A 26,022-nucleotide genomic window follows, 5' to 3' on the forward strand; every position below is an offset into this window, starting at 1 on the left:
AAAAGCTGCAAAATGTACCTTTCTCTTTTCCACTGGGGTTGCTGTGACTTGGGCTGCTGCAGCGCCGCTTTGGTGAAGTAGATTGGCCTCCACGGCTGCTATGACCCGGTCGATAATTTTGGCAGACCGGTTGGGGCCATAATGTGCCAGTCTTATTTTAACCGCCCGGTCAAAGCTTGCTTCTTTGGGGGTTCTGTCTGATATGCTGGACTCATTGGTTCCTTCAGGCCCTGGTACTCCGTCCATCTCGGTCAGTATTGCAATAATCTCCCTCTTCCTGAGGTTACTGGCTTGTCGGCCCAGTTGTTCTAGCAGGTCTTTTAGGGTAGCTCTTCTTGGCGATGAGGTTCATCCCGTCGCTTGCCATCAATTGTTATGGTATAACCCGGATATCAAGGGTTAATACCTGATGAAAGATGCCTTGAATACAGGATTAGCAACACCTGAACCCAGTTAATTCCCCCCAAACACGAGACCAAGCTCCATCTTGAGGGTAAAACAGAATGTGTTTTATTGAGGGCTATAGGCCCAGTATTTATGCAGGTCTCCCACCTGGTTGACACTCCCAGGGTGGGGGATTGGAAGAGTATAGTACATTAGATAGAGGGAAGACGCCCTTTTACAGGACACAATAGAATTACATTACTTAACCAAATAAACAATTAAAAAACTGGGGAGTCCTTCTTGACACCTGGCAGTCTGATTAAACAATGTGAACGCTTATCACTTAAACTTAATTACAGTAAACAATAGCTGATGCCAGGAAACCTGTTTTCAGAAAATAGTTTCTCAAAGCTGAACAAAGTTAACCCTTCCAGTACTGACAGAGGGGTCTGTCACACCGTATATCTTAGATATTTCTTACTTGCATTATTGCAGCTAAGAAAATGTTTGGGTATTGGGAGATCCTTTTTTCTCTCTTGATCATAGTTCTCTATAGAAAGGATATGCTCCCTAATTCTGTCCCTTAAGGGTCTTTCCGATTCACCAATATATTGTAGGCCACACTTATATTCTAAAAGATAGACCACATTTTTATCGCAACATCTTATTTGTTTCTTTATCTCATACTTTTTCCCTGTTACGTTAGATTTTATTATTATTATTTTTTCTCTGCGTGTTTACATGCCTTACATGTAAGGCCTGGTACAAAGCCTTTAATAGCCTTCCCCATAAGATCCTGATCTTTATTTATTTTCTTTTTTATTTCAGTAGGTGCCAAAATTGATTTTATGTTTTGGGATCGTTTATATACTATACTAGGATACTTAGGTAGATATTAACCTATTCATCACTTTTGAGGATTGCCCAATGTTTTCTGATGTTTTTTTCTATTATATAGCTGTTCTGACTATACTTGGTGATGAATGGGATAAATAATTTATTATCATCTCTATTATTACTTTTTGTAACCCTTTTTGTCATCAGAACTTTTCTATCTCTTGTCCTCACTTCATCTTTAATGGCTTCAATTTTTATTTCATCATAACCCCTTGCTACAAATTTTTCTTTTAGAATGTCTGCTGTCCATGTTATTACTACAATTTTTCCTAGTCCGTAAGAGCTGCCCCTTCGGTATATTTTCTTTCCACTTTCGGTGGTGGCAGCTAGTTTGATGTATATAGTTATTTGTATCAACAATTTTAAAATGCGTTTTGGTATTGATGATATTATTTGTTATATAAATTTTGAATTCTAAGAAGTTGATTTTTTGTTTACTTACTTCACTGGTGAATTTCAAATGTATCTCATTATTATTCATCGCAGATAAGACATTTTTTAATTAATTCTTTGTTCTCTTCCAAATTAATATGATATCATCCATATAGCGCTTATAGAGGACCAGATTTGCCGTAAGTATGCTATTCCCTAGGAAGTCTCTCTCCCATAACCCCATAAAGAAGTTTGCAGAACTTGGAGCAAATCTGGTCCCCATAGCAGTACCACATTTTTGCAAATAAAATTGCTTGCTGTACGAAAAATAGTTATGGGATAATATAAAATGTATACATTCTAAGATGAAAGATTTATGTAGAGGTTTTAAGGTGTCGTCTTTATCTAGAAAGAATTGTGATGCTTTTAGCCCATCCTTATGGGAGATACAGGTATATAACAAAGTCACATCACATGTGGCAAACCAGTAATTTTCCTCCCAAGTGATGTTTTCCAATAATTTTAAGACCTCAGTGTAATCTTTTAAAAAAGAGGGCAGATCCCTCACATATTTCTGCAAGAAAATGTCTATATACTCAGAGACATTAGAGGTTATTGAATTAATCCCTGATATTATCGGTCTCCCTGGTGGGGAGACCAGGGATTTGTGAATCTTCGGTAGGCAATATATTAGGGGGATTTTTTTATTTTCTAGAGATACATATTTTCTCTCTTTCTTATTCAATATTCCTTCTTCACTAGCTTTGTCTAGAAGGAGCCTCTATTTTGTATTAAACTGTAGTGTAGGATTATTGGTGATCTTACAATAGGTATCTGGATCCCCTTGTAGCAAGGGGTTATTATGAAACAAAAATTGTAGCTATTAAAGATGAACTGAGGACAAGAGATAGAAAATATCTGATGATAAAAAGGGTTACAAAAAGTAATAATAGAAATGATAATAAATTATTTATCCCATTCATCACCAAGTATAGTCAGAACAGCTATATAATAGAAAAAATCATCAAAAAACATTGGGCAATCCTCAAAAGTGATGATAGAATAGGTGAATGTCTACCTAAGTATCCTAGTATAGTATAAAAAAATCCCAAAACATATAATCAATTTTGACACCTACTGAAATAAAAAAGAAAATAAATAAAGATCAGGATCTTATGGGGAAGGCTATTAAAGGTTTTTTTCCATGCCTTACATGAAAGGGATGTAAACATGCAGAGAAAAGAAAAGAGATAAAATCTAACGTAACAGGGAAAAATATAAAATAATAAATAGTGACCGCACCACCAATAAGTCAAAAATGCTCCGGCGCGGGATGGAATCTGGCCCTAGACTCAATAATAATATAAATACAAAAAAATCCCAGCCAAGGAGTCTTAGAAATAAATTAAAATTCAAATTTTTACAAATGCAAAATCATACAAAAGGAAGAGTACAAGAGAGATTACTCATATCCACACATACCCCATCCACCAAACATATCCATACTCCCTCCAAGCAATTTTAAACATAAACTAAAGAAAATAATAATACTCAATTCTAGAGTAATAAATCTGAACAAAAAAACACCCACTGGGCGTCCCCAGTGAGTGAAGACCCACTCCACCTGACTCTCAAAAACTATATATATTGGTATAGCTTCAGATAGAATAGAACAAAACTAAGTGCACAAAATTTCACAAAATCATTATATCCTCATATAACATCAATTACGATCCAAAAAATAAACAGTCCATGTTGAGATATTTGTATCCAAACTGAAAACAAAGAGGCTTTCTTGTATCAATTGCAAAATATAAAGATACAAACTCAAATGTCCTTTCTTGTATCTAAGAAGTTATAAAGATGAAAACTCAAATATCCTTTCTTGTGTTTAAGACATTATATGATCACAGAGTGCAATTAATGTACACTGGGATGTCCTTCTTAAAGGTTTGTGAAAAAAGTGCTTTCGGTAGTCAGAGTGCTGCCCTTATAATCTACGGCTTGAATATCAGTTGTCTAACCACCGGTGTATGTTTATCTGTTGCCAAACTGCTAGCGAGGTACATTCATATAGCAAGTACAACATCACACCCTTTGATGTTCACTCACGGTAAGGCTGTAGTATTGTGCGATATACCTGAATGCTCCTAACCTGTACCAGGACAGATCAATAAATAGCAGCATCAGTGTCTCTGTGCAGGTAACTAGAAATATAGCAAAGCTGCGGGGGCAGTCATAAGCCGCAAAATTACCTGTTACATCAGATTCTCCAGTACCGTGAGACTCTATCTCCAGCGTAACCTTCGGTGTGGAAATGTACTCACTGTTGTAGATATCCCATCTCGCTACTTCCTTTCCACAGGCTAACCGATAATCGGATGCAATGTAGGTCGTGGTTGCCGTGATCAGGGTCAGTACAGGTGTTGGAGTCTTGCTGGTTCCGACAAGCGTTTCGGGGACTCTTCCCCTTTGTCAAGGAATGTCCAGCCTCAGTATGAAGGTGAAATTTAAATGCCATATGAGGTTGCCTATTGGTTGTTGATTATGTGCACCTACAAATGATATAAGACATATTGCTAAATATGGATATGGATAAAGCTCACAGATCTGCCACTCACACTGCATTCATTATAGGTCAATTAATACAGAAACAAATATATGAAAGACAAAAAAGGAAAAAAGGACACAACAAACGAAAAACATGAACCAAATAGAACGAAAAGACGAAAAAAAGAGGAAACATTGAAAAGCATTTGTGTTCTGAGTATACGGATCCCAAAAATAAAATATGTGCTCAAAAGCGGAGAAAAAAAAGAATAGTACTTAACGCAGTTTTATCGTAACACTGAGTCTATGACTACCCAAAATAAATACATAGGTAAAGTGTAAATTGTGCATTTGATTCTTGATTCAATTAATCTAGAAATATTCCAGCTACATATGGTTATGTTAACCGGAAGTATCAGTGTATAGGGGCTAAGTTAAAGATTAAAAAAACCTAGAATACCCGGGGATACATCTTGGCATATACTCAATATTTGGTCCTACATAATCCTCAGCAGAAACGGAAACAATACCTGGTTAATGCCTGACCAGAATAAATACATATATAAAGTGCAACTTATGCACATAATTATAATATCCAAAAACGTATGGTTACATTGTCCAAGAGTCTCAATATGTAGAGGCTAAGTTAACAGTTAAATTAAACTCGAATATCTTGAAACAAATCGTAGTCTGTGCTCAATTTTATAGTCATGTATTCGCCTCAAAAAATATATTAAAGAACACGGCTAGCATACCGGTTAACCTTAGAAAAACCGAGACAATCACTCAAAGAAAGTTTTATATTCAAAGGACAATGTAGAATTACATGGGATGATAAGGTATGGTCATAACAAAAGACCCAGATCTATTTTCCTGCTCAATCATTGTAGATTGTATTCACTTGCAGTATTAGATGCACCACTGCACTGGATAAGAGACAATTCAGATACTTTAATATACACTGAAATGACACAGAATCGTAGCCTAGAAATTCACAAAGATATTATCTCATCAAAGAGAAGTAACTTGGGAACCTATCCTAATGCTTCAATAGAGGGGAACTCATTGATTATCCACACCAAGTCAAACCAACCTGGTAGTTAGATAAAATTGCCCCAGAAAATGTCCCTATTCAGGCCTCTGGGAACCATAGTATCTAATTTCCTGATCCACTGGGCCTCTTTTCTGAATAGTAATTGTTGCCTATCCCCCCCTCTACGTAGAGGTGGAACCCCATCAACAATTTGAAAACGTAATTGGCTTTTGTTGTGGCCAAATCTCGAAAAATGATGTGCTACCGGGGCATCCTCATCATTGCTGCCTATCGCTGCCTTGTGTTGGCGTATTCTATCTCTGGCCATTTGGGTGGTCTCCCCTACATAGGCTAAACCACATGGGCATTTGATAACATATATCACGTACTTAGAGGTACATGAAAATCGACCATGGATAGGTATCCTTTTTCCGGACAGAGGGTGTGTGATACTATCCCCTTGTTGCATGGAATGGCACAAGGCACAATTCATGCATGGAAATGAGCCCTTCTTAGCTACTTCCACTGTTTTTTTCTGGGACCCCCTGTTACGGTACCAACAGGATACCAAGGGTTAATACCAGGTGAACGATGCCCTGAATGTGGGATCAGCAACTCACAACCCAACTAATTCCCCCCCTCAAACATGAGACCAGGCTCCACATTGAAGGTTAAAACAGAATGCACTTTATTGAGGGCTATATGCCCAGTATTTATGCAGGTCTGACCCCAGATGGGGGGTTGAAAGAATATAGTATATTAGATAGAGGGAAAACGCCCTTTGACATGATACAATAGAATTACATTACTTAAGCAGATAAACAATTTAGTCTTTCTTATCACTTGGGCGTCTGCTCTCTGGATGTGATTAAACAATGTGAATGTTTATCACTAAACTTAATTACAGTACACAATAGCTGAGGCTAGCAGCCTTGTCTTTAGAAAATAGCTTCTTAAAGCTGAACAAAGTTAACGCTTTCAGTACTGACAGAAGGGTCTGTCACATAGCTCCCTCCTAGTGGAACACTCCGGCAGACCCGGCTTGACCCTTTGGGGATGACCGGACTAGGAGGTGGTAGGCATGTCAGTTTGCCGGGACAATCCATCTGTATTCCCGTTATGAGAGAGAATCCCTGCCCGTATAAATAAGAGTTCAACTTCTTCAGTGCCCAGACTAGGGCTAAACAGTCCTTCAAAATATCATCGGCTTCTTTACGTGGTTTTTGTACCTGCTCTTTATAGGTATACACAATCCCTTCATACTGACATAGGGTGCCCTTGAGTTGCTGCACCTCACTGTGAGCCAGCGTCAGCTTCTCCTCCAGTGTCACTAAATTTGTCTTTAATGTTTCATGTTCCACTCTCAAGCTGGTGTTTTCTGCAGTCTGTCGGTGTAGCTTGTCTAGCAGAGATTCCCGTTCTAAATGTGCTTTTTCCTCTGTGCTCCTCTTCTCTCCCACTAGCACTGTTACGTGATTGTTTATCGTGACCATTTCATCCTCTACTTGACTCTTCTCCTTCATCAGCGCATTGTAACGGGACTTCCACATATCAATGGTGGATAGAGATTTACTGAGCTCAGCGTCCTGGGGCTCAGCAGCAGGTGGGTTAGTCTCTGCAGCACGGATCTGGGCACGGGTAGTCACAGGGTTAACATCAGCGGGACCCATAGGAGCGTAGGCAGAAACAAGGGGGGCCAAGTTATTTCCAAGGAGAACATCAGCAGGTAAGTCCTTCATGACCCCCACATTCACAGGTCTAGCGCCCCCTCCCCAATCCAAATGTACCTGGGCAACAGGTAAGTGGAACACAGTGCCCCCTGCTACCCTCACAGCCACAGTGTCTCCAGTGTGCTGTTTCTCAGACACCAAGTTCTTTTGAAGCAAGGTCATGGTAGCATCAGTATCCCGTAGACCACGGACCTCCTTCCCATTCACTTTAACCAGTTGCCATTTATTCCGGTGGGCAGCTTGCACGGGGTCTGCTTCATGTAGGATGCCCCAGCATTCTTGCTCCTCTACGTAGTGGGCCGCAGGCTGAGGGTTACGTGGGATTCCGCCGGCGGGTCTTCTCCAGGACTGTGCTTGGTTCGCTGCGTTTAGGGGACACTCTGGTCTTTTGTGCCCTAGTTGCTTACATCCAAAGCACCAAATAGGTTGTGAGGCTCTCTGAGGGTAGTTCGTGGTCGGAGGCCGTGTGGTATAGTGGTGCGCCGGGGGTTGGTAACTGGCAGCTGCTGGGGTGACCTGGGGTCTGTACTCCACTCTAGCAGGGGGCTTAGTGGTAGCAGTGTCCAGTTTGCGGGCATCCGTATACTCATCTGCCAGGCAAGCAGCTTCATGCAGGGTGGAGGGTTTACGGTCCCGAACCCACTCTCTAACTCCTGCTGATAACTTGTCAAAGCAATATTCCAACAGGAATAGCTGCAGCACCTCTTCCCCAGATACGGCTTGGCACCCCGCCATCCAGTAAGATGCTGTGCGGTGCACCTTACATGCCCACTCAACGTAGGAATCACCAGCTAATTTAACAGTGTCTCTGAACCGCCTCCGGTATGCCTCTGGTGTAACCACATACCTGGAGAGCAGAGCCTCTTTCACAGTATTATAGCCCCCGACTTCCTCATCTGGAATGGCTCGAAAAGCCTCACTGGCCCGGCCGGATAATTTTCTGGATAATATCATGACCCAGTACTCTGCGGGTACCTTGTGTAGTGCACATTGCCTCTCAAAATCCGCAAGGTACCCATCAATCTCTCCTTCTGTTTCCAGGAAGTTCCAGGAAGTTTTTAAAAGCTGCAAAATTTACTTTTCCCTTTTCCACTGGGGTTGCTGTGACTTGGGCTGCTGCAGGGCCTCCACAGCTGCTATGACCCGGTCGATAATTTCGGCAGATGGGTTGGGGCCATAATATGCCAGTCTTATTTTAACCGCCCAATCAAAGCTTGCTTCTTCGGGGGTTCTGTCTCATATGCTGGGCCAATTGGTTCCTTCGGTCCCTGGTACTCCTTCCATCTTAGTCAGTGTTGTAATAATCCCCCTCTTCCTGAGGTTACTGGCTTGTGTAGTTGCTCTTCTGGGCGATAAGGATCCTCCCATCGCTTGCCACCAATTGTTACGGTACCAACAGGATACCAAGGGTTTATACCAGGTGAACGATGCCCTGAATGTGGGATCAGCAACTCACAACCCAACTAATTCCCCCCCTCAAACATGAGACCAGGCTCCACATTGAAGGTTAAAACAGAATGCACTTTACTGAGGGCTATATGCCCAGTATTTATGCAGGTCTGACCCCAGATGGGGGGGTTGACAGAATATTGTACATTAGATAGAGGGAAAACACCCTTTGACATGATACAATAGAATTACATTATTTAAGCAGATAAACAATTAAGTCTTTCTTATCACTTGGGCGTCTGCTCTCTGGATGTGATTAAACAATGTGAATGTTTATCACTAAACTTAATTACAGTACACAATAGCTGAGGCTAGCAGCCTTGTATTTAGAAAATAGCTTCTTAAAGCTGAACAAAGTTAACTCTTTCAGTACTGACAGAAGGGTCTGTCACACCCCCAATCAGCCCGAATCAGTACATCTCTGAGGTTTCTATTTCTCCTAAATGAAAATAGTGGGGTATCAGAAAACACAGTCCCCACTTGAACATGATCTCTCAGTAGATGCCAATGATGGAGTATAGATCTCTTCAAATCTCTACTGTGGAACCCAAAAGGACTCACAAATGGAACAGAGAATTTCTTAGGGTCTTGTTCTTTCTTGAAAGTAAACTACTCCTATCAATCTCCCGTACTTTACTCATATTTTGGTTCACAATTTCAAGGGGATAACCTCAGGAATTTCTGGGACATCTCCTCTTATCTTTTAGAACACATTTCTGGATCATCAACTATTCTTTTAGTTCTTAATAGTTGGCCCAAGGGAAGATTCTTCATCAGAGAGGGTGGATGAAAGCTTTGATACAAAAGAGTATTATTTCTATCTGTAGCTTTAGTGAATAAATCACTTCTCAAATGATGGTCCACAACAGATATCATAGTATCAAGAAAACTTACTTGAGTTTTACTTGCCTCCATAGTGAATTGTAGAGATACATGGGATGCATTAAGCCTCTCAACGAATTTAGATAGATCCTCATCACTCCCTGTCCAGATAAAGAATATGTTGTCTATGTAACGATACCAGCCTTGTATGTGATCTTTATAGCCCTGATCTTTATACACTATATCTTCCTCAAATTGCCCAACGAAAAGATTTGCATATGTTGGGGCTACGTTCCTTTTTTCTGCACAAAGAAAGTGTCCTCAAAGAGATAGAAATTTTCATAAAGAACTATCTCAAATAAATCTTTGATCAACCGTCTCTCACTCGGTGAATATAGATTATCTTTATTAAGAAAATAGAATATACTTGCAATGCCAAGGTCATGAGGAATAGATGTATATAGGCTTGCTATATTCATAGTTACCAATAGACTATTAGAGGGAACAATGCTAGTTGCAATTTTACATAGAAAGTCTGTGGTGTCCTGTAAGTAGAAGTCCAGATATCCCAAGAGTGGCCTAATCAGTTGATCCAGAAAAATAGCAATGGGTTGAAAGATAGAATCTGTGCCCGCCACAATGGGCCGGCCTGGGGGGTCACACAGCCTTTTATTTATTTTGGGCAATACATAAAAGACTGGTGTAATAGGATTATCCTTAATCAAGAATTTGGCTTGCTTAGTCATAATGAGGTCAGAGGCCAGGGCTTCCTCTACTATTTTCTGAATTTTCTTTGCGATTCTCATGGAGGGGACACCTATAACTGTAACATAGTTCTCTTGATCATTTAGTTGTCTCAGCACCTCTGATTTGTAGTTTGTTTTGTTCATAATAACAAGGGTACCGCCCTTGTCTGCCGGTTTCAGAATCAAATCACTATGATTCTGAATTTCCCCAAGAAGTTTTGTCTCTTGTCTAGACATATTAGTCTTGGCTTTAATTTTAAAGTGTTTCCTCATTCTCTCAAAATCTTTTTTGACCAATGTTATGTAGGCTTCCACCGAGGCGTTGGTGTGGGGAGGATTAAAAGTGCTTTTGGGTTTCATTTTTTGTAAATGAAATTGAAAAGAGTTACTTGTATCGTCTTTGCTACTTATTTCTTTTTTGCAAAGAAACTTTTTAACCTCAAATTTCTAAAGAATCTGTGTAAGTCACATTCTATTGCAAAGAAATCTGGAAAGGTAGTGGGGACAAAAGACAATCCCTTTTGTAACACCTTTAAAGTATCATCTGAAATAGCACTGTCTGAGATATTGACCACTAAACTTTCAGTGGTCACCTCCTGTTCTGTCGGTGGAGATCTGATAACCGCTGTCTCCCGTATTGCTTATGTTTCCTCCCCCCTCTCCTCTGCCTCTTCTTCTGTTCCTTGTGCCATGTCCTCTTAAGGGAAAAGGGACCGATGAATCGCTATATTCACTATCCGAGGAAGTTTCACCCTGATAGTTACTAGATTGCATACCCCTTCTGAATCTTCTAAAGGGTATAAAGTCTGGGTTACGCCATCTATAGACTTTATTATTCAGATAATCAGTGAGATCCCGCTGAAATTTCCTATATTTCTTACTTTCTAAGCTTTTTTTTAAAATGTCCACATCATTCTCTAATTTGCTCTTAAAGTTAGCAAAATCTGTGTCTGATTTTAACTCCTTGATAGACAATTCAACTTTATCAATTTCCTGCTGCATCCTGAGTAATTCCTTCTGTATATATTCTATGGTCAGAATAATAATATCATATGAGCATTTGTTCAGAATGCCTTCAAATTTATCACAGTATTCTAGGTTATCTCTAAACAGTGTAGGGTGCAAGTGACTGCGTAAACCCCTAGCGATACGTTTTTGCCTAAAGTATTCTGCCAAAGTGACAGAGTGTAAATCATATACAATTTTCTGCTTAATCAATTGTTCCAAACTTAATGGTTCCTTAACTTCTGGTTCTGTGTTCAAAAAGTCTCTATTTCCTATGCATAAAGTGGCAATCCGTGAGGCATCCAGATCAGAATAAGCAAACAACTTGCTGCCTTCCATAGTAAACTGCAATTACCACAAATCCAGTATTAATCCAAGGTGTGCTAATCACAGACCCAATAAATATATAATAATAAATAGTGACTGCCCAACCAATAAGTCAAAAATGCTCCGGCGCGGGATGGAGTCTGGCCCTAGACTCAATAATAATATAAATACAAAAAAATCCCAGCCAAGGAGTCTTAGAAATAAATTTAAATTTAAATTTTTACAAATGCAAAATCATACAAAAGGAAGAGCACAAGAGAGCTTACTCATATCCACACATACCCCATCCACCAAACATATCCATACTCCCTCCAAGCAATTTTAAACATAAACTAAAGAAAAGAATAATACTCAATTCTAGAGTAATAAATCTGAACAAAAAAACACCCACTGGGCGTCCCCAGTGAGTGAAGACCCACTCCACCTGACTCTCAAAAACTATATATATTGGTATAGCTTCAGATAGAATAGAACAAAACTAAGTGCACAAAATTTCACAAAATCATTATATCCTCATATAACATCAATTACGATCCAAAAAATAAACAGTCCATGTTGAGATAGTTGTATCCAAACTGAAAACAAAGAGGCTTTCTTTCTTGTATCAATTGCAAAAAATAAAGATACAAACTTAAATGTCCTTTCCAAAAATGAACATGCAAACTAAAATGTCCTTTCTTGTATCTAAGACGTTATAAAGATGAAAACTCAAATATCCTTTCTTGTGTTTAAGACGTTATATGATCACACAGTGCAATTAATGTACACTGGGATGTCCTTCTTAAAGGTTTGTGAAAAAAGTGCTTTCAGTAGTCAGAGTGCCGCCCTTATAATCTACGGCTTGAATATCAGTTGTCTAACCACCGGTGTATGTAACTTAACAGGGAAAAATATAAGATAAAGCAACAAATAAGATGTTGCGATAAAAACGTGGTTTATCTTTTAGAATGTAAGTGTGGCCTACAATATATTGTTGAATCGGAAAGACCCTTAAGGGACAGAATTAGGGAGCATATCCTTTCTATAGAAAACTATGATCAAGAGAGAAATAAGGATCTCCCAATACATTTTCTTAGCTGCAATAATGCAAATAAGAAATATCTAAGATATACGGGTATAGCGAAAGTTCAAAAAAACTGGAGAGGTATAGATATTCACAATAACCTACTAAAATTGGAAAGTAAGTGGATCTTTAAAATGAAGACCCTAGCTCCTAAAGGATTAAATCAAAAACTTTGAGAACAACGTGTCTAATATATATTTTAAAAGTACATTTTAAAAGTACATTTTGAAAATACCTAGTGATCTACCTCATTGCCAATTTGGCCCTTTAAATCAGAATCCGCTCACCCCTATATAAAGCACCAATTAACAATGGCAGGTCAGAGCTTGACAAAGACTACAAAAAGCTGAAACGCGTTGCTCTTTAATTTGATCCCTCTTTGGATCCGTAGTCAAAGTCCGGAGTACAGAGACCAAGCTGAACAGCTGATACTGCCGGCTGCAGCATTTCCAAAGGAACAGCGTGATACAAGCACCTGAGTGAGGGACGCTCATTTCACGCCACATCCGGATAGAGGAGCAACTTCAAACACCTTCTGGTGTAAGTAAAATTAGACACCTGTTGTTTGAACTTTATTCCGCTGGTGACAAGTGTTCTCTTGTCTGTTCTTTGTTTCTAGGATATATTCCCTTGTCCTGCTACACTTGTTTAAGACTATATTCTCCGATCTGGATTGTTTTTGGACGCATCTCTTTTAGAGACCAAGTGTTTGCTACTCATAGTAGCTGAGTCTTATCATTCATTCATTCTTATCACTGTGTATTTTATATCGTTTTGTATGCACTGTATGAATTATTTTTTTTTAACGAGTGATTTATTTATGATGTATTCGCTTTGATTTTTCATCGTTTTTTTTTTTGGTGTACACTTATTATTGGATTTTAAGTATATGTCATTATATTAAATTACTTATCAATTCCTTCATTATATTACTTTTAGTATAGAGTTATATCAGACATAAATAGTTGTTGTTAAGCTTTTGGTAGCGCCACAGATATCTGATTGTATCTACTGCCTTTTGGAACAGAGCAGTCTGATAAACACTTCTTGGTTACTTTTTGGGTTTTGCAGAAATCCCATTTAATTTGTTGGCTTCATCAACTATACTTTCAAGCGCTGTCCAGTCCCTGTTGTCTTTTTATACACATATATACACACACACACACATACAGACACATATATACACTCACATACATACACATATATACACTCACATACATACACATATATACACTCATACATACACATACATACATACATATACACACTCATATACACACATACATACACACACATGCAGACACATAATATATATATACACACACACACACAGACACATATAAACACAAGCACACACATGCACACACATTCAAATACACACATATACACACACACACATATATAGACACATATGCGTGTACTCACAAACATACAAACATATACACACACCTATACATTTACACATACACACACATATACATATACACATACACTGGCGTTCAAAAGTTTGGGGTCACTTAGACATTTCCTTGTTTTCTAAGAAAACATACATGAAATTAGTTTGAATAGGAAATATAGTCATTGTCAGGTTAGAAATTAATTTTAAGTGAAATAATTATTGTATCCTTCAAACTTTGATTTAAAAAAAAAAACACCATGTGCAGCAATTACAGCCTTGCAGACCTTTAGCATCTTGTTGTCAATTTGATGAGGTATTGTGAAGAGATTGCACCTCATGCTTCCTGAAGCACCTCGCACAAGTTGGATTGGGTTGATGGGCTCTTCTTACGTACCATTCGGTCAAGCTGCTCCCACAACAGCTCTATAGGGTTGAGATCTGGTGACTGTGCTGACCACTCCATTAGACAGAAAACCAGTTGACTGCTTATTCCCTAAATAGTTCTTGAACAGTATGGGGATGTGCTTTGTGTCATTGTCCTGTTGTAGAAGGAAATTGGCTCCAATCAAGCACTGTTCACAGGGTATGGCATGGCATTGCAAAATGGAGTGATAGCCTTCCTTCTTCAATGTCCCTTTTACCCTGTATAAAGGTCCCACTTTACCACCACCAAAACTCCCCCAGACCATCACATTGCCTCCACCATGCTTGACAGATGGCACCAAGCACTCCTCCATCATCTTTTCATTTGGTCTGCGTCTCACAGATGTTCATCTTTGTGATCTATACACCTCAAACTTAGATTTGTCTGTCCATAATACTTTTTTCCTCTGTCCAGTGTCAGTAACCATTCCTAGGACCTAGTGAATTACAGCTCCTAAAATTTGTCTTCTGATTCTTAACTTTTTGGACAACCAGAGAGGAGTTACTCACAGTTAAAATGTTGGTAAAAATGCTGAAATAGTAAAGAGAGATATCACCATAATGTAGGTAATGTGCCACATAGCAGGCATTTTACAAGCAAGGGCAGCATTTAAGATTCATATCAGTCTGGATAAAGAATAAGGACTAGTTTACAAGTGACGCTAACCTGTGTGCATGAGCAATAACAGGTTTTTATGGCTTTTTCACGCACCAGGTTTTCATTTGAGCCGAAATGTTTTACTTTCATCTTGTAATACTAGCTAAGTTAATGCTCAAGCGGGAGCGCTAAAAAGTAATCTAGCCCTAAATGGAGAAATAACACGGTGAAACTATTTCTAAGAGTATTGGAGTCCAGTTGTAAAAAATATTTAAAACCAATTCTATGGGGTTTAGTTTTTGAGTTATTTAGCATAATTATTTATGCAAATATATGCTAATTACTAAATAAGACCTTATATACATATTATAGCATTATACAATCAATACATATAAATAAATCATTCTATATATATTTACCATATTATACCCACAACCCCACACCTCCTATAGGTTTAATAGGAAGGTGTTTTTTTGTACTTTAATAACAATGGAGATTGCAGACATTACAAATATATAGGTGTTCTGTCGGAGTTTCATGGCTGTTCCTTGGGAGTAACCTGTATTTTACTGGGGAAAGATTTCCGTGAGTTTGTGATATTCAAAGCACTGTCCTCTATCTTGCAAACATCTTTTCTGCCATATCAGTCTTGTGAGTTTTTCAGTGGTTAGAATTTCCAGTGTGACAAATCTAGTGAATGTGCAGTGAAACTTATTTTGAAGTTTTTATACAAAGAAACCATTTTTTGTTTTAGTGAACCCAAACTCTATTATGTTGTGTAAACCCCCTCACTCCTGTTCATCGCCTCGATTTCTGCTGACTTTTGCTGAAGCTGCAATCCCTATTATTTTCTGTGGGAGAGAAATTGCCACTTATCTGATCAGAGAGGGTCAGCCCACTTCTTGGGATATATTGCCAGACCCACGGATTGTCAGGCTGGCAAGGACAAAAAGGCAATTTATTGTGGGTCTGGCGATTTAGTGAACATCAGGTCTTCTAACTTCTCTGGTAGTTTTCCCTATGTACTGTAGATTGCACTGTGTACATATAATTAGAAAAATGACATAAGTGCTTTATCTGAGTTATGAAAGTTTAATTTTTACTTGACTGTCCCTTTAAGAACATATTTCTTTAACACATATTCTGAGGGAAGAAATAGATGAATAGATAAATGGCAAATTAGATTTATTATTGGTAAATGCAAGGTTCTATATTTTAGAAGTAAAAATAAGCAGGCAAACTTATTATTTAAATGGGACAAGACTTAGCCGAACAGAGGAGGAAAGGGATTTAGGAGTAGTAATAGATAACAAGCTAATGATGGGTACACAATGCAGGGCAGCGGCTTCTACGGCTAATAAGATACTAGCATATATTAAAAGAGACCTTGATGCAAGGGAAGGAAGAATAATTCTGTCACTATATAAATCCCTGGTAAGACCTCACCTTGAGTATGGAGTGCAGTTCTGGGTACCAGTTTTATATTAAAAAAAAGTACATTGCAAACTTAGAAAAAGTTCAGAGAAGGGCCACAAAAATAATGAGAATGGAGGATTTAGACTATAAAGATGTTAGCCAAATTGGATCTGTTTACTCTATAAAAAATTGGTGATATGATTACTATATATAAATATATACAAGACCCATATAGAGAGTTGGCAGAAGCTCCTTTTATTCCAAAGCAGTTGTTTGTGACACAAGGTCACAATTTAAGGATAGAGGAAAGGATATCTAACCAATGAGCAATAAATCTGTGGAACTCGTTGCCTAAGGAGGTAGTGAATGCCAGTGCCTGATATAAATTTAAAAATGTTTTAGATAAATTTCTGTCTGAAAACAGAATTCAGGGATATAATTGTTTGTGTCAAATGGGTTGACTTTATATTTTATTAAAGGTCTACGAGACACAAACATTTTTTTTCATGATAGAGCATACAATTTTAAACAATTTTCCAATTTACCGTTATTATCTAATCTGCTTCCTTCACTTGGTATAGTTAATAATCTGCTTATTCTGGGCGGCATTAACTATCTCTGCTATAATATGTATTCCAGCAGACCCCTCCCACCCCTCTGCATTAGGGAAGTTGTCATCTAGATTGTAAGTTCCCACGGGAATAGGGCCCTCAATTCCCCCTGTTTTTGTCTGTAAAATTTTGTCTTATCTTATTGTTTCTCCATTGTACTGTTATCCTTGTACCCACGGGCAGCGCTGCGGAATCTGTTGGCGCTTTATAAATAAAGAATAATAATAATTATTATTTTCTGATTATTGTCTTATCCATCCCTTGACCATAATGTTTTCTCTTTCAGCGTTGGATACAATATTTTTGAGCCAATAGATTGAATTCAAAAGCAATAACTGAAGAAGTGGCTGAATCATATGTCTCCAAGCAGACTTTTTTTTTAATCATTAATGTCTAATAAAGATGTGTATCATTATAATGTGTGTCTGTGTATTACTACTATTTATTACTGGCTATAATTACTGGGTATTACTGGGTATTATTACTGGGTATTACTGGCTATAATTACTGGGTATTATTACTGGATATTACTGGCTATAATTACTGGGTATTACTAGGTATTATTACTGGGTATTACTGGCTATAATTACTGGGTATTATTACTGGATATTACTGGCTATAATTACTGGGTATTACTAGGTATTATTACTGGGTATTACTGAGTATTATTACTGAGTATTACTGGATATTATTACTGGGTATTACTGGCTATAATGTCTGGGTATTACTGGGTATTATTACTGGATATTATTACTGGGTATTATTACTGGATTTTATTACTGGGTATTACTAGATATTATTACTGGGTATTATTACTGGATTTTATTACTGGGTATTACTAGATATTATTACTGGGTATTATTACAGGGTATTACTGGACATTATTACTGGGTATTACTGGGTATTATTACTGGGTTATACTGATTATTATTACTCTGTATTATTACTGGGTATTATTACTGTGGATTATTACTGGATATTTTTACATAGTAGCATAGTAAATGAGGTTGAAAAAAGACCAAAGTCCCTCAAGTTCAAACTATACAAATCTGATTTACTTACAAAAAAGCTCCAGTTGATCTTAAAAAAGTGACCCATTTAACACCAGCAATCATATCCCTGAATTATGTTTCTAGCCAGAAATGTATCTAAACCATTTTTAAATGTATCTAAGTTATTGGCATTCATTACTTCCTTTGGTAATGAGTTCCATAATTTTATTGCTCTCACAGTGAACAAAACTAAATGTATGCTTACCTGATAAATGTATTTATTTCCGGATATGGTGAGTCCATGGAATCATTAATTACTGTTAGGAATATCACTCCTGACTAGCAGGAGGAGGCAAAGAGCACCACAGCAAAGCTGTTAAATGTCACTTTCCTTCCCACAATCCCCAGTCATTCGACCGAAGAAAAATGGAGAAAAAGGAAATAACACAAGGTGAAGAGGTGATTGAGGTTAAAGTTAAAAATAACTGTCTTGAGGGGGGGGGGGCGGAGTCGACTGCCGCCATGATCAGTCGCATGTAGTTGGCGCTCCGTGCTAAATCTTACTGGGGATAAAGCATTTACATGTGAAAACTACTTAAAACAGCAAAAAACGATCCCCTATCATTAGCACATCTGCTGGAGGCATCACATCAGAAGCGGATCACCTGAAAAACGGAGGACCGCAAGTTAACCTAACCGCTTGCATTCCGGTCTGGGCCTGAGGACTGGGCCTAATCCACAACCAACAGCAGCGTACCGCACTTCCCTATCGGTATTGTGGAAAGCTGACAGCTTATAAGAGGAGATACTAAGGAGATCCAGACCGGCAGGCGAATGACAAACAGGCCTCAGCAGACCAAGGTAAACAGCGCGAATTGCGCACATAATAATAAAAAAGGGGTAGCCATCTACTTACTGCTCCTAAAACTAAAACTACCTAGAGATCACTGCATTTGCTATTTACCGAGTAACAACTAGCCATCCAATAAGAAAACTATACCTTGTCCTAAGAAAAACGCCACATATCTTAACGGACATATTTATACCCTGCTGGGAGATAGCTTATACATGAAGCCTTGATAGACTGTGGTTTTAATCTCAGCACACTAACCTAAACACACAGGAAGACATCATCTGTATAGCAGAAGGCAGACAATAAATAAGCAATAACACGCAACATAAATTGGCACTGGGTGAAAAGGAAAATAAAGGGAATAATCTAAGGTGCATACCATGGCTGCAAGGAAGCAAAACAAAGGTGACAAAATAAACAAAAACATGTCTGCTACAACAGCCAAAATGAACACATATTTTAAAGCTCTCAGCACTTCACAAGAACAAGAAATAGACTCTGAGCAAGAAGAAAATCCACCCTCCCACAAACCCACACTCCCTGATACAGAAAGTGAAGCACCGCTCACCAGAGCAGACTTAACCCTACTTGCTTCAAAAGAGGACTTTAATACTTTACTGTTACAAGTAGGAAAAATTTTAAAAGAGGGCTTAGCAGCAGTCAAAAAGGACATTAGTGAAATCAATGAAAGAATTGAATATATGGAGGAGCAAACAAACGACGTGGCTAATATAGTGGATGGGCACTCCAGATGCCTCTCATTGCAGGATATACAGATACAGCAACTTAAGAGCCAACTAGAAGATCTAGATAATAGGGGTAGAAGGCAGAATTTACGAATCCGTGGTGTGCCTGAGACAGTAACAGGAGATGCAATCCAGCCTTATCTACAGAAACTGTTTCAACACCTAACAAACAACCCCTCTGCTACTCCATACCAACTAGACAGAGCGCGCAGGGCTCTGAGACCCAGACCAAAAGATTCTGAACCACCTAGGGACATAATTCTCAAATTTCATAAATATCAAGATAAAGAATTGGTTGCCCAAGCAGCCAGGAAAACTACACCCATTCTTTTTGAAGGGAGGACCATTCAAGTATACGCAGACCTAAGCCCAATGACTCTGACCAACCGCTGAGAAGCAAGATTTCTAACTGAACACTTGAGAGAACACAATATTCCTTATAGATGGGGTTACCCATTTTGCCTGAAAGTTAATAAAGACAATATGATCATAACCTATAAAAATGCCGAAGACCTGGAAGAATTCTGCAGAGCATTGCACATTCCTCTTCCTAAAATGCCGCACATACTAGAGAAAAACAACACAGCTAAGAAGAATCCAGAGGATGCCCCTCAACCCCAACGCCCATAATGGCAGACAGTAAATCGCAAAAGACTAAGAAATGCACCAGCTCTTCCTCATCCAGCAGTGGAAGACTGAAGGAGAAGGGATCAATAAACGATCCTACAAGAACTCTGGTCAAATAGGACTGGTAAATTGGTAAAAGTAATATGCACTATTATCATTTTAAGATTCTACCTAAAGGTAATACAAAGCATAACTACCCTAAGGGATAAATCTTGAGAAAGATATGATTATATTATGAACTTGGGTACCTCAATGCCACAACTAATAAATAAGACCTAGATGTGATGATGGCGAATGTCATTGTTAAAATGATGCTTAAAGATATCACTTTAATAGACAGACCATTATACCTTAGCTGTCTCACTACAATGAAACCCCCAGTTACCTTAACCAAGTACCCTAGTACTTAACTTTAATTGTACCCCCAACCATTGAGCTAGTCAGGATGAATTACAGCCTGGCTGGTATCAAGTTTTGTTTTGTTGCTAATGGTTTGCTGTTTTTTGAGTTTTATGACTTGTTTATGTTTATTATTGTTACTATCCAAATTGTTCTCATGTACTTTGTAATTCCAGATGTTATGTCAACTCACCTACTAAGAGGTCGGTAGCATTATCACATTTTCATAGACTGAAGGGAGATATTATTTTTATTCAGGAGTCACATTTTGTTAAGTCAGGTGCCCCTAAATTTACATCCAGAGAATACCCCACTGGCTTTTTTAGTTCACATCCGAGCAGGAAGGTAGCGGGAGTAGGAATTATTTTACATAAGAATGTCCACTTTCACCTCCAAAATAGATACGGAGATAGGGATGGTAGAATCATTATCTTAACGGGACTATTATTTAATACACTAGTGACTTTAGTCTGTCTATACGCACCAAACTCCCAGCAGAGGGGATTTTTAAGAAAAGCTAACGAAAAGATTTTAGAACTAGGGAAAGGGGTAATAGTTATTGGAGGTGATTTTAATATCGCATCTGAACCTCAAATTGATAGTTCCTCCATAATGAAAAGAAAAATACGCCCAAGAGTTAAGGTGTCCAATATAGTGGACTGCTTTCGCAATAACAACATGGTGGATATTTGGAGGCTACAGCATCCTCAAACAAAAGATTACACACATTACTCACACGCGCAAAAATCCTTCTCGAGAATTGATTACTTTCTCCTTGACCATAACCACATACATTTAGCAACACACACAGAGATAAGCCCGGCAGCATGGACAGACCATGCAACGGTCTCGGTGGAACTTGATTGGCACAACAGGCCCTCAAGAGCATCCTCATGGAGGTTGGATGAGTCAATCCTCCATGATCCAGAAATATTGAAAGACATACAGGCAAAAATAGAGGAATACTTCAGAATGAATAATAATACGGTAATTAGCATGGGAACCTTATGGGAGGCACATAAGGCGGTCATTAGGGGGTGCTGTATACAACATAAAGTGAGAAAAAATAGGAATAGAAATGCAGAATACCAAAAACTCACTCAGTTGCTAGTAGAAGCGGAACATGCACATAAACTAAATCCCAGCAGCACAGACACATTAGGGAAGTTCTCCGAAGCCAGGGCTGCTTTAAACACGCATCTTCAAAGAGAAGCACACAAAAAAGCACTATATCTTAAAAAAATATACTTTCACAGAGGGAATAAAGCAGGACCCTTGCTAGCTAAAGCCCTGAAAAAGAAAACAGCTATAAACCATATTTATAATATTAAAGATAGGAATGGAATAATGAAACATGGAAACCCAGAAATAGCAGAGTCTTTTAGGAACTATTACGAACATATATATAACTTGTCAAAAGAGAAGGATCCCCCCCCTCTAGCGAATATACTCTCGTACTTAGACTTGGTGGATTTACCCACGATCACCTTACAGCAGAGGGAGGCCCTAGACTCACCAATAACAGCTTTAGAAATAATGAAGGCTATTAAAGATCTACCCTCAGGCAAAAGCCCAGGCCCAGACGGGTTAACCAATAAATATTATAAAACTTTTAAAGAAGAATTGATAGCCCCACTATTGTCCTTATATCAAACATTAGATAATGGTAACCAACTTCCAACCCTAATGAAAGAAGCCCACATATCGGTTATTCCTAAACCAGGCAAAACATTAGACACACCCTCGGATTATAGACCCATCTCACTACTAAATACAGATCTAAAAATTCTAGCGAAAATACTAGCAGCCCGACTTAGCCCAATACTTCCCTCCTTAATTCATATGGATCAGACAGGATTCGTAGAGGGACGAAAAGCTAGAGATAACACTATTAGAGCCTTACAGCTGATGGAATATTCTAAATTAAATAAAATAAATACCATCTTTCTATCTACAGATGCCGAAAAGGCTTTTGATAGAGTAAATTCAGAATATCTTTTCGCCACGCTTAAAAAATTTGGATTTGGAGACGCCCTCATTAATAGAATACGAGCCCTATACATATCCCCAACAGCAAAAGTTAGAATTAATGGACAGTTGTCAGAAGGGTTTCAAATAGGCAACGGCACAAGACAGGGTTGCCCCCTCTCCCCTTTGTTGTTCGTTCTCAGCATAGAAACGTTAGCGGCCCGAATCAGACAAAACAATGATATCAAAGGTATCTCCCTGGGTGAGAATGAATACAAAGTGTCATTATACGCAGATGACGTCCTTTTGTCCCTAACCACACCAACTACCTCCTTGAGGGCAGTTACAGAAGAGTTTAGGATTTTTGGTGATCTCTCATATTTTTCTATAAATTACTCTAAATCGGAGATATTAAATATAAATCTCTCTCGTACATAACTAGGGGATTTGATGAAACATAGCCCGTATAAGTAACAGACTAAGGCACTAAAATATCTTGGGATACATCTCACTCCAAATGATAGATTACTCTTCAAGCTAAATTACTCCAATTTGTTTCGTTCCACCCAGACAGATCTAGATACTTGGAGGGGGGGGGTCTTTTTCATGGTTAGGTAGGATTCAGACATTAAGGATGACAACCCTCCAGAGAATACTATATGTAATGCAAGCTATCCCTATTAAGATCCACGCATCTCTCCTTAACAGATGGCAGGGTATGCTAAACAAATACATATGGGGGTCGATAAAACCTAGAATAAATAAAAATACACTATATAGGCCACTGATGGAAGGAGGATTAGGTTTACCATGCCTGGACACATACTATAAAGCTATAGGGCTCCAAAGAATTTTGGATTGGCATAGGAACGCACAGATTAAAGCTTGGGTAACAATAGACTCGCATATCCTAAGGACCCCAAACGTGGGAGTCTTGTGTTGGATTCCTAAGATACATAGACCGGACTCTACTAATAGATATCCACTATATGAAAACGTTTTCTCTATTTGGGATAAATTGATCGCACATTCCAGCCATATCTCCACACTACGTTCACCAATGTCTCCAATTTCACCAAACGCAGAGTTTCTGGGGGGACTAGACTACACAAAAGCAGGGCCCACCGACTTGAAATTGGTTATACAACTCAGATATATAACTTGATAGCAAAATCAAAAGTTAAGCAAAGAGGTGAGTTGGGAGATTATTTGAATGGGGCCTTCACGCATTGGCTCAAATATAAACAATTGGTACACTTGATAGAGAAATCTGAACACAGACAAGCATGGATGAGGCCATTAACACTATTCGAAACACAATGCATGACTAAGGGAACACTTAGGCAGACATTATCTATAGCTAAACGCATAGTGACTACTAGTATAGGCCCAGAATTACCATCATATACTCACAACTGGCACAAAGAATTAGAAATTGAACTAGATAGCAATTCTTGGAAACAAATTTTTCAGTCAACCAAAACTTCATCCACATCAGCTAGAATCATTGAACTAAATTATAAAATAATGTCACGATGGTATCTCACTCCATCACGACTGCACAGTATTTATTCCACTGCATCCGATAGATGTTGGAGAGGGTGTGGACTAAAGGGGTCCATGTCACACATATGGTGGAGTTGCCCAAAAATCCGTTCACTATGGGAACAAATTGAATCCTTACTAAAGCACCTGTTTGCCCCCAATTTCATATTGAAACCAACTATGGTCCTACTAAACTTACCAATTCCAAAAATCTGCCGAATTCGTCAGCGCTTATTTCAGTTTATCCTAAACTCACTCAAAACAGTAATAGCACGAAATTGGAAAACCCCCACAGCCCCCACAATACAAGAATGGCTACATCATTTTGAAGAAACATTTATATTAGAAGAGTATGGATATTTTAGAACCCAAAGATTAGAGATGTTTTTAGATATTAAATTTTATTGGGACACAATAAAACAACAACACTTTAGCAGTTAAGAGGAGATACAAAGGCTCAGAGTTGTTGGGGTGAAGGGGTCCCCCTTCCCTCCCCCCCTCCCATGTCTTAGCTCCCTTACTCTTAGAACCTCAAGAAAGAAAGTATGAAGTAATCCTGGTAATATATATGATAATTAACAAAGGTTTGATGATATAAGACAAATGATATATGATGTCTGCTGACAGTTGACTTTACAGTCAAACATTTTATGTACATGACTCTTTTTTATATTTATGTTTGTGTTTTATGTTCTGTTGTATTTGATATAATATTGGAAAATCAATAAAAATTATTTAAAAAAAAAATAAAAAAAATAACTGTCTTAAAATAACTGGCGGGCCGTGGACTCACCGTATACGGAAATAAGATACGGTAAGTCCATGGAATCATCAATTACTGTTGGGAACCAATACCCAAGCTAGAATACACCGATGATTAAGGAGGGACAAGACAGGTAACCTAAACAGAAGGCACCACTGCTTTAAAAACTATTTCTCCCAAAAGAACCTCACCCGAGACAAAAGTATCAAATTTGTAAATTTTGGACAGGGTATGCAGAGAAGACCAAGTTGCAGCCTTGCAAATCCGTTCCACAGAAGCTTTATTTTTGAAAAACCAAAAAAAAGAGACAGCCCTAGTTGAATGAGCTGTAATTCTTTCAAGAGACTGCTGCCCAGCAGTCAAATAAGCAAAATGAATTATACTACTCAACCAGAGAGAAAGAGAAGTGGCAGAAGCTTTCTGACCTTTACGTTTCCCAGAGAAGCAAACAAACAGGGCAGAAGACTTGTGAAAATCCTTAGTCAACTTTAAATAAAATTTTAAAGCATGCACAACCTCCAAGTTGGGCAATAAACGTTCTGCAGAAAAGAAGAACTGTGCCAAAGAGAAGGAACAACAATTTCCTGATTAAAATTTCTGTCCAAAACCACTTTAGGAGGGAACCTAACTTAGTACGAAGAACCGCCTCATCGGCATGAAAGATAAGATAAGGCGAATCACACTGCAAAGCTGAGAGTTCCGATACTCTCTAAACAGAAGATATAGCAATAAGAAACAAAATCTTCCAAGATAACAACTTAGAGGCCTATTTATCAAGCCGTCAACAGCAAATACGCTGGAATACAACAGCGTAATTGTGGCGAACTTGATTCGCCTCATTTATCAAAGCCTACAGACCGGCAAAAGTTGAAATTTGTGACGTAACATACGATTCGCCGGTCTCAGTCCGACACAGATCGATGCTTACGTCATTAAAGATGATCCGAATGCAAATTCGGCACTATCTGACTACTTTTGCTAGTTATCAACTTTCTAACAGGTACGCTCGCCACTATTCCGGCCCAGCGTACCTGCTTTTTAAGCTGCCGCCCTGGAAGCCTCGGATGCCATAGGAATCAAAGGGAGTCTGAAAGCAGCGAAAGCTTATTTAACATTTAGAAATCTATCAGCCAATCGGAATCTAAGGGATACCATCTTGGATGACGTCATTTAAAGGAACCTTCATTCGGAAGAAGAAGTCGAAAGAAGAGGATGCTCCACGCCGGATGTCTTGAAGATGGAGCCACTCTGCGCCGGATGGATGAAGATAGAAGATGCCGTCTGGATGAAGACTTCTGCCCGGT

General features: G+C 38.6%; 1 protein-coding gene across 1 annotated transcript in view; it reads left to right on the forward strand.

Moving 5' to 3' along the window:
* The window catches only part of LOC128647633 (avidin), an 81,338-nt gene extending 64,091 nt beyond the window's left edge, over positions 1-17,247 (forward strand). The window contains exon 4 of the mRNA XM_053700387.1: positions 17,112-17,247. Within this exon, the coding sequence (XP_053556362.1) occupies positions 17,112-17,145 (34 nt within the window). The 3' untranslated portion in view covers positions 17,146-17,247. The remainder of the gene's footprint in view (positions 1-17,111) is intronic.
* The last annotated feature ends 8,775 nt before the right edge of the window (positions 17,248-26,022 follow it).

The sequence above is a fragment of the Bombina bombina genome, chromosome 2 (assembly GCF_027579735.1).
Source record: "Bombina bombina isolate aBomBom1 chromosome 2, aBomBom1.pri, whole genome shotgun sequence".
Lineage (NCBI taxonomy): Eukaryota > Metazoa > Chordata > Amphibia > Anura > Bombinatoridae > Bombina > Bombina bombina.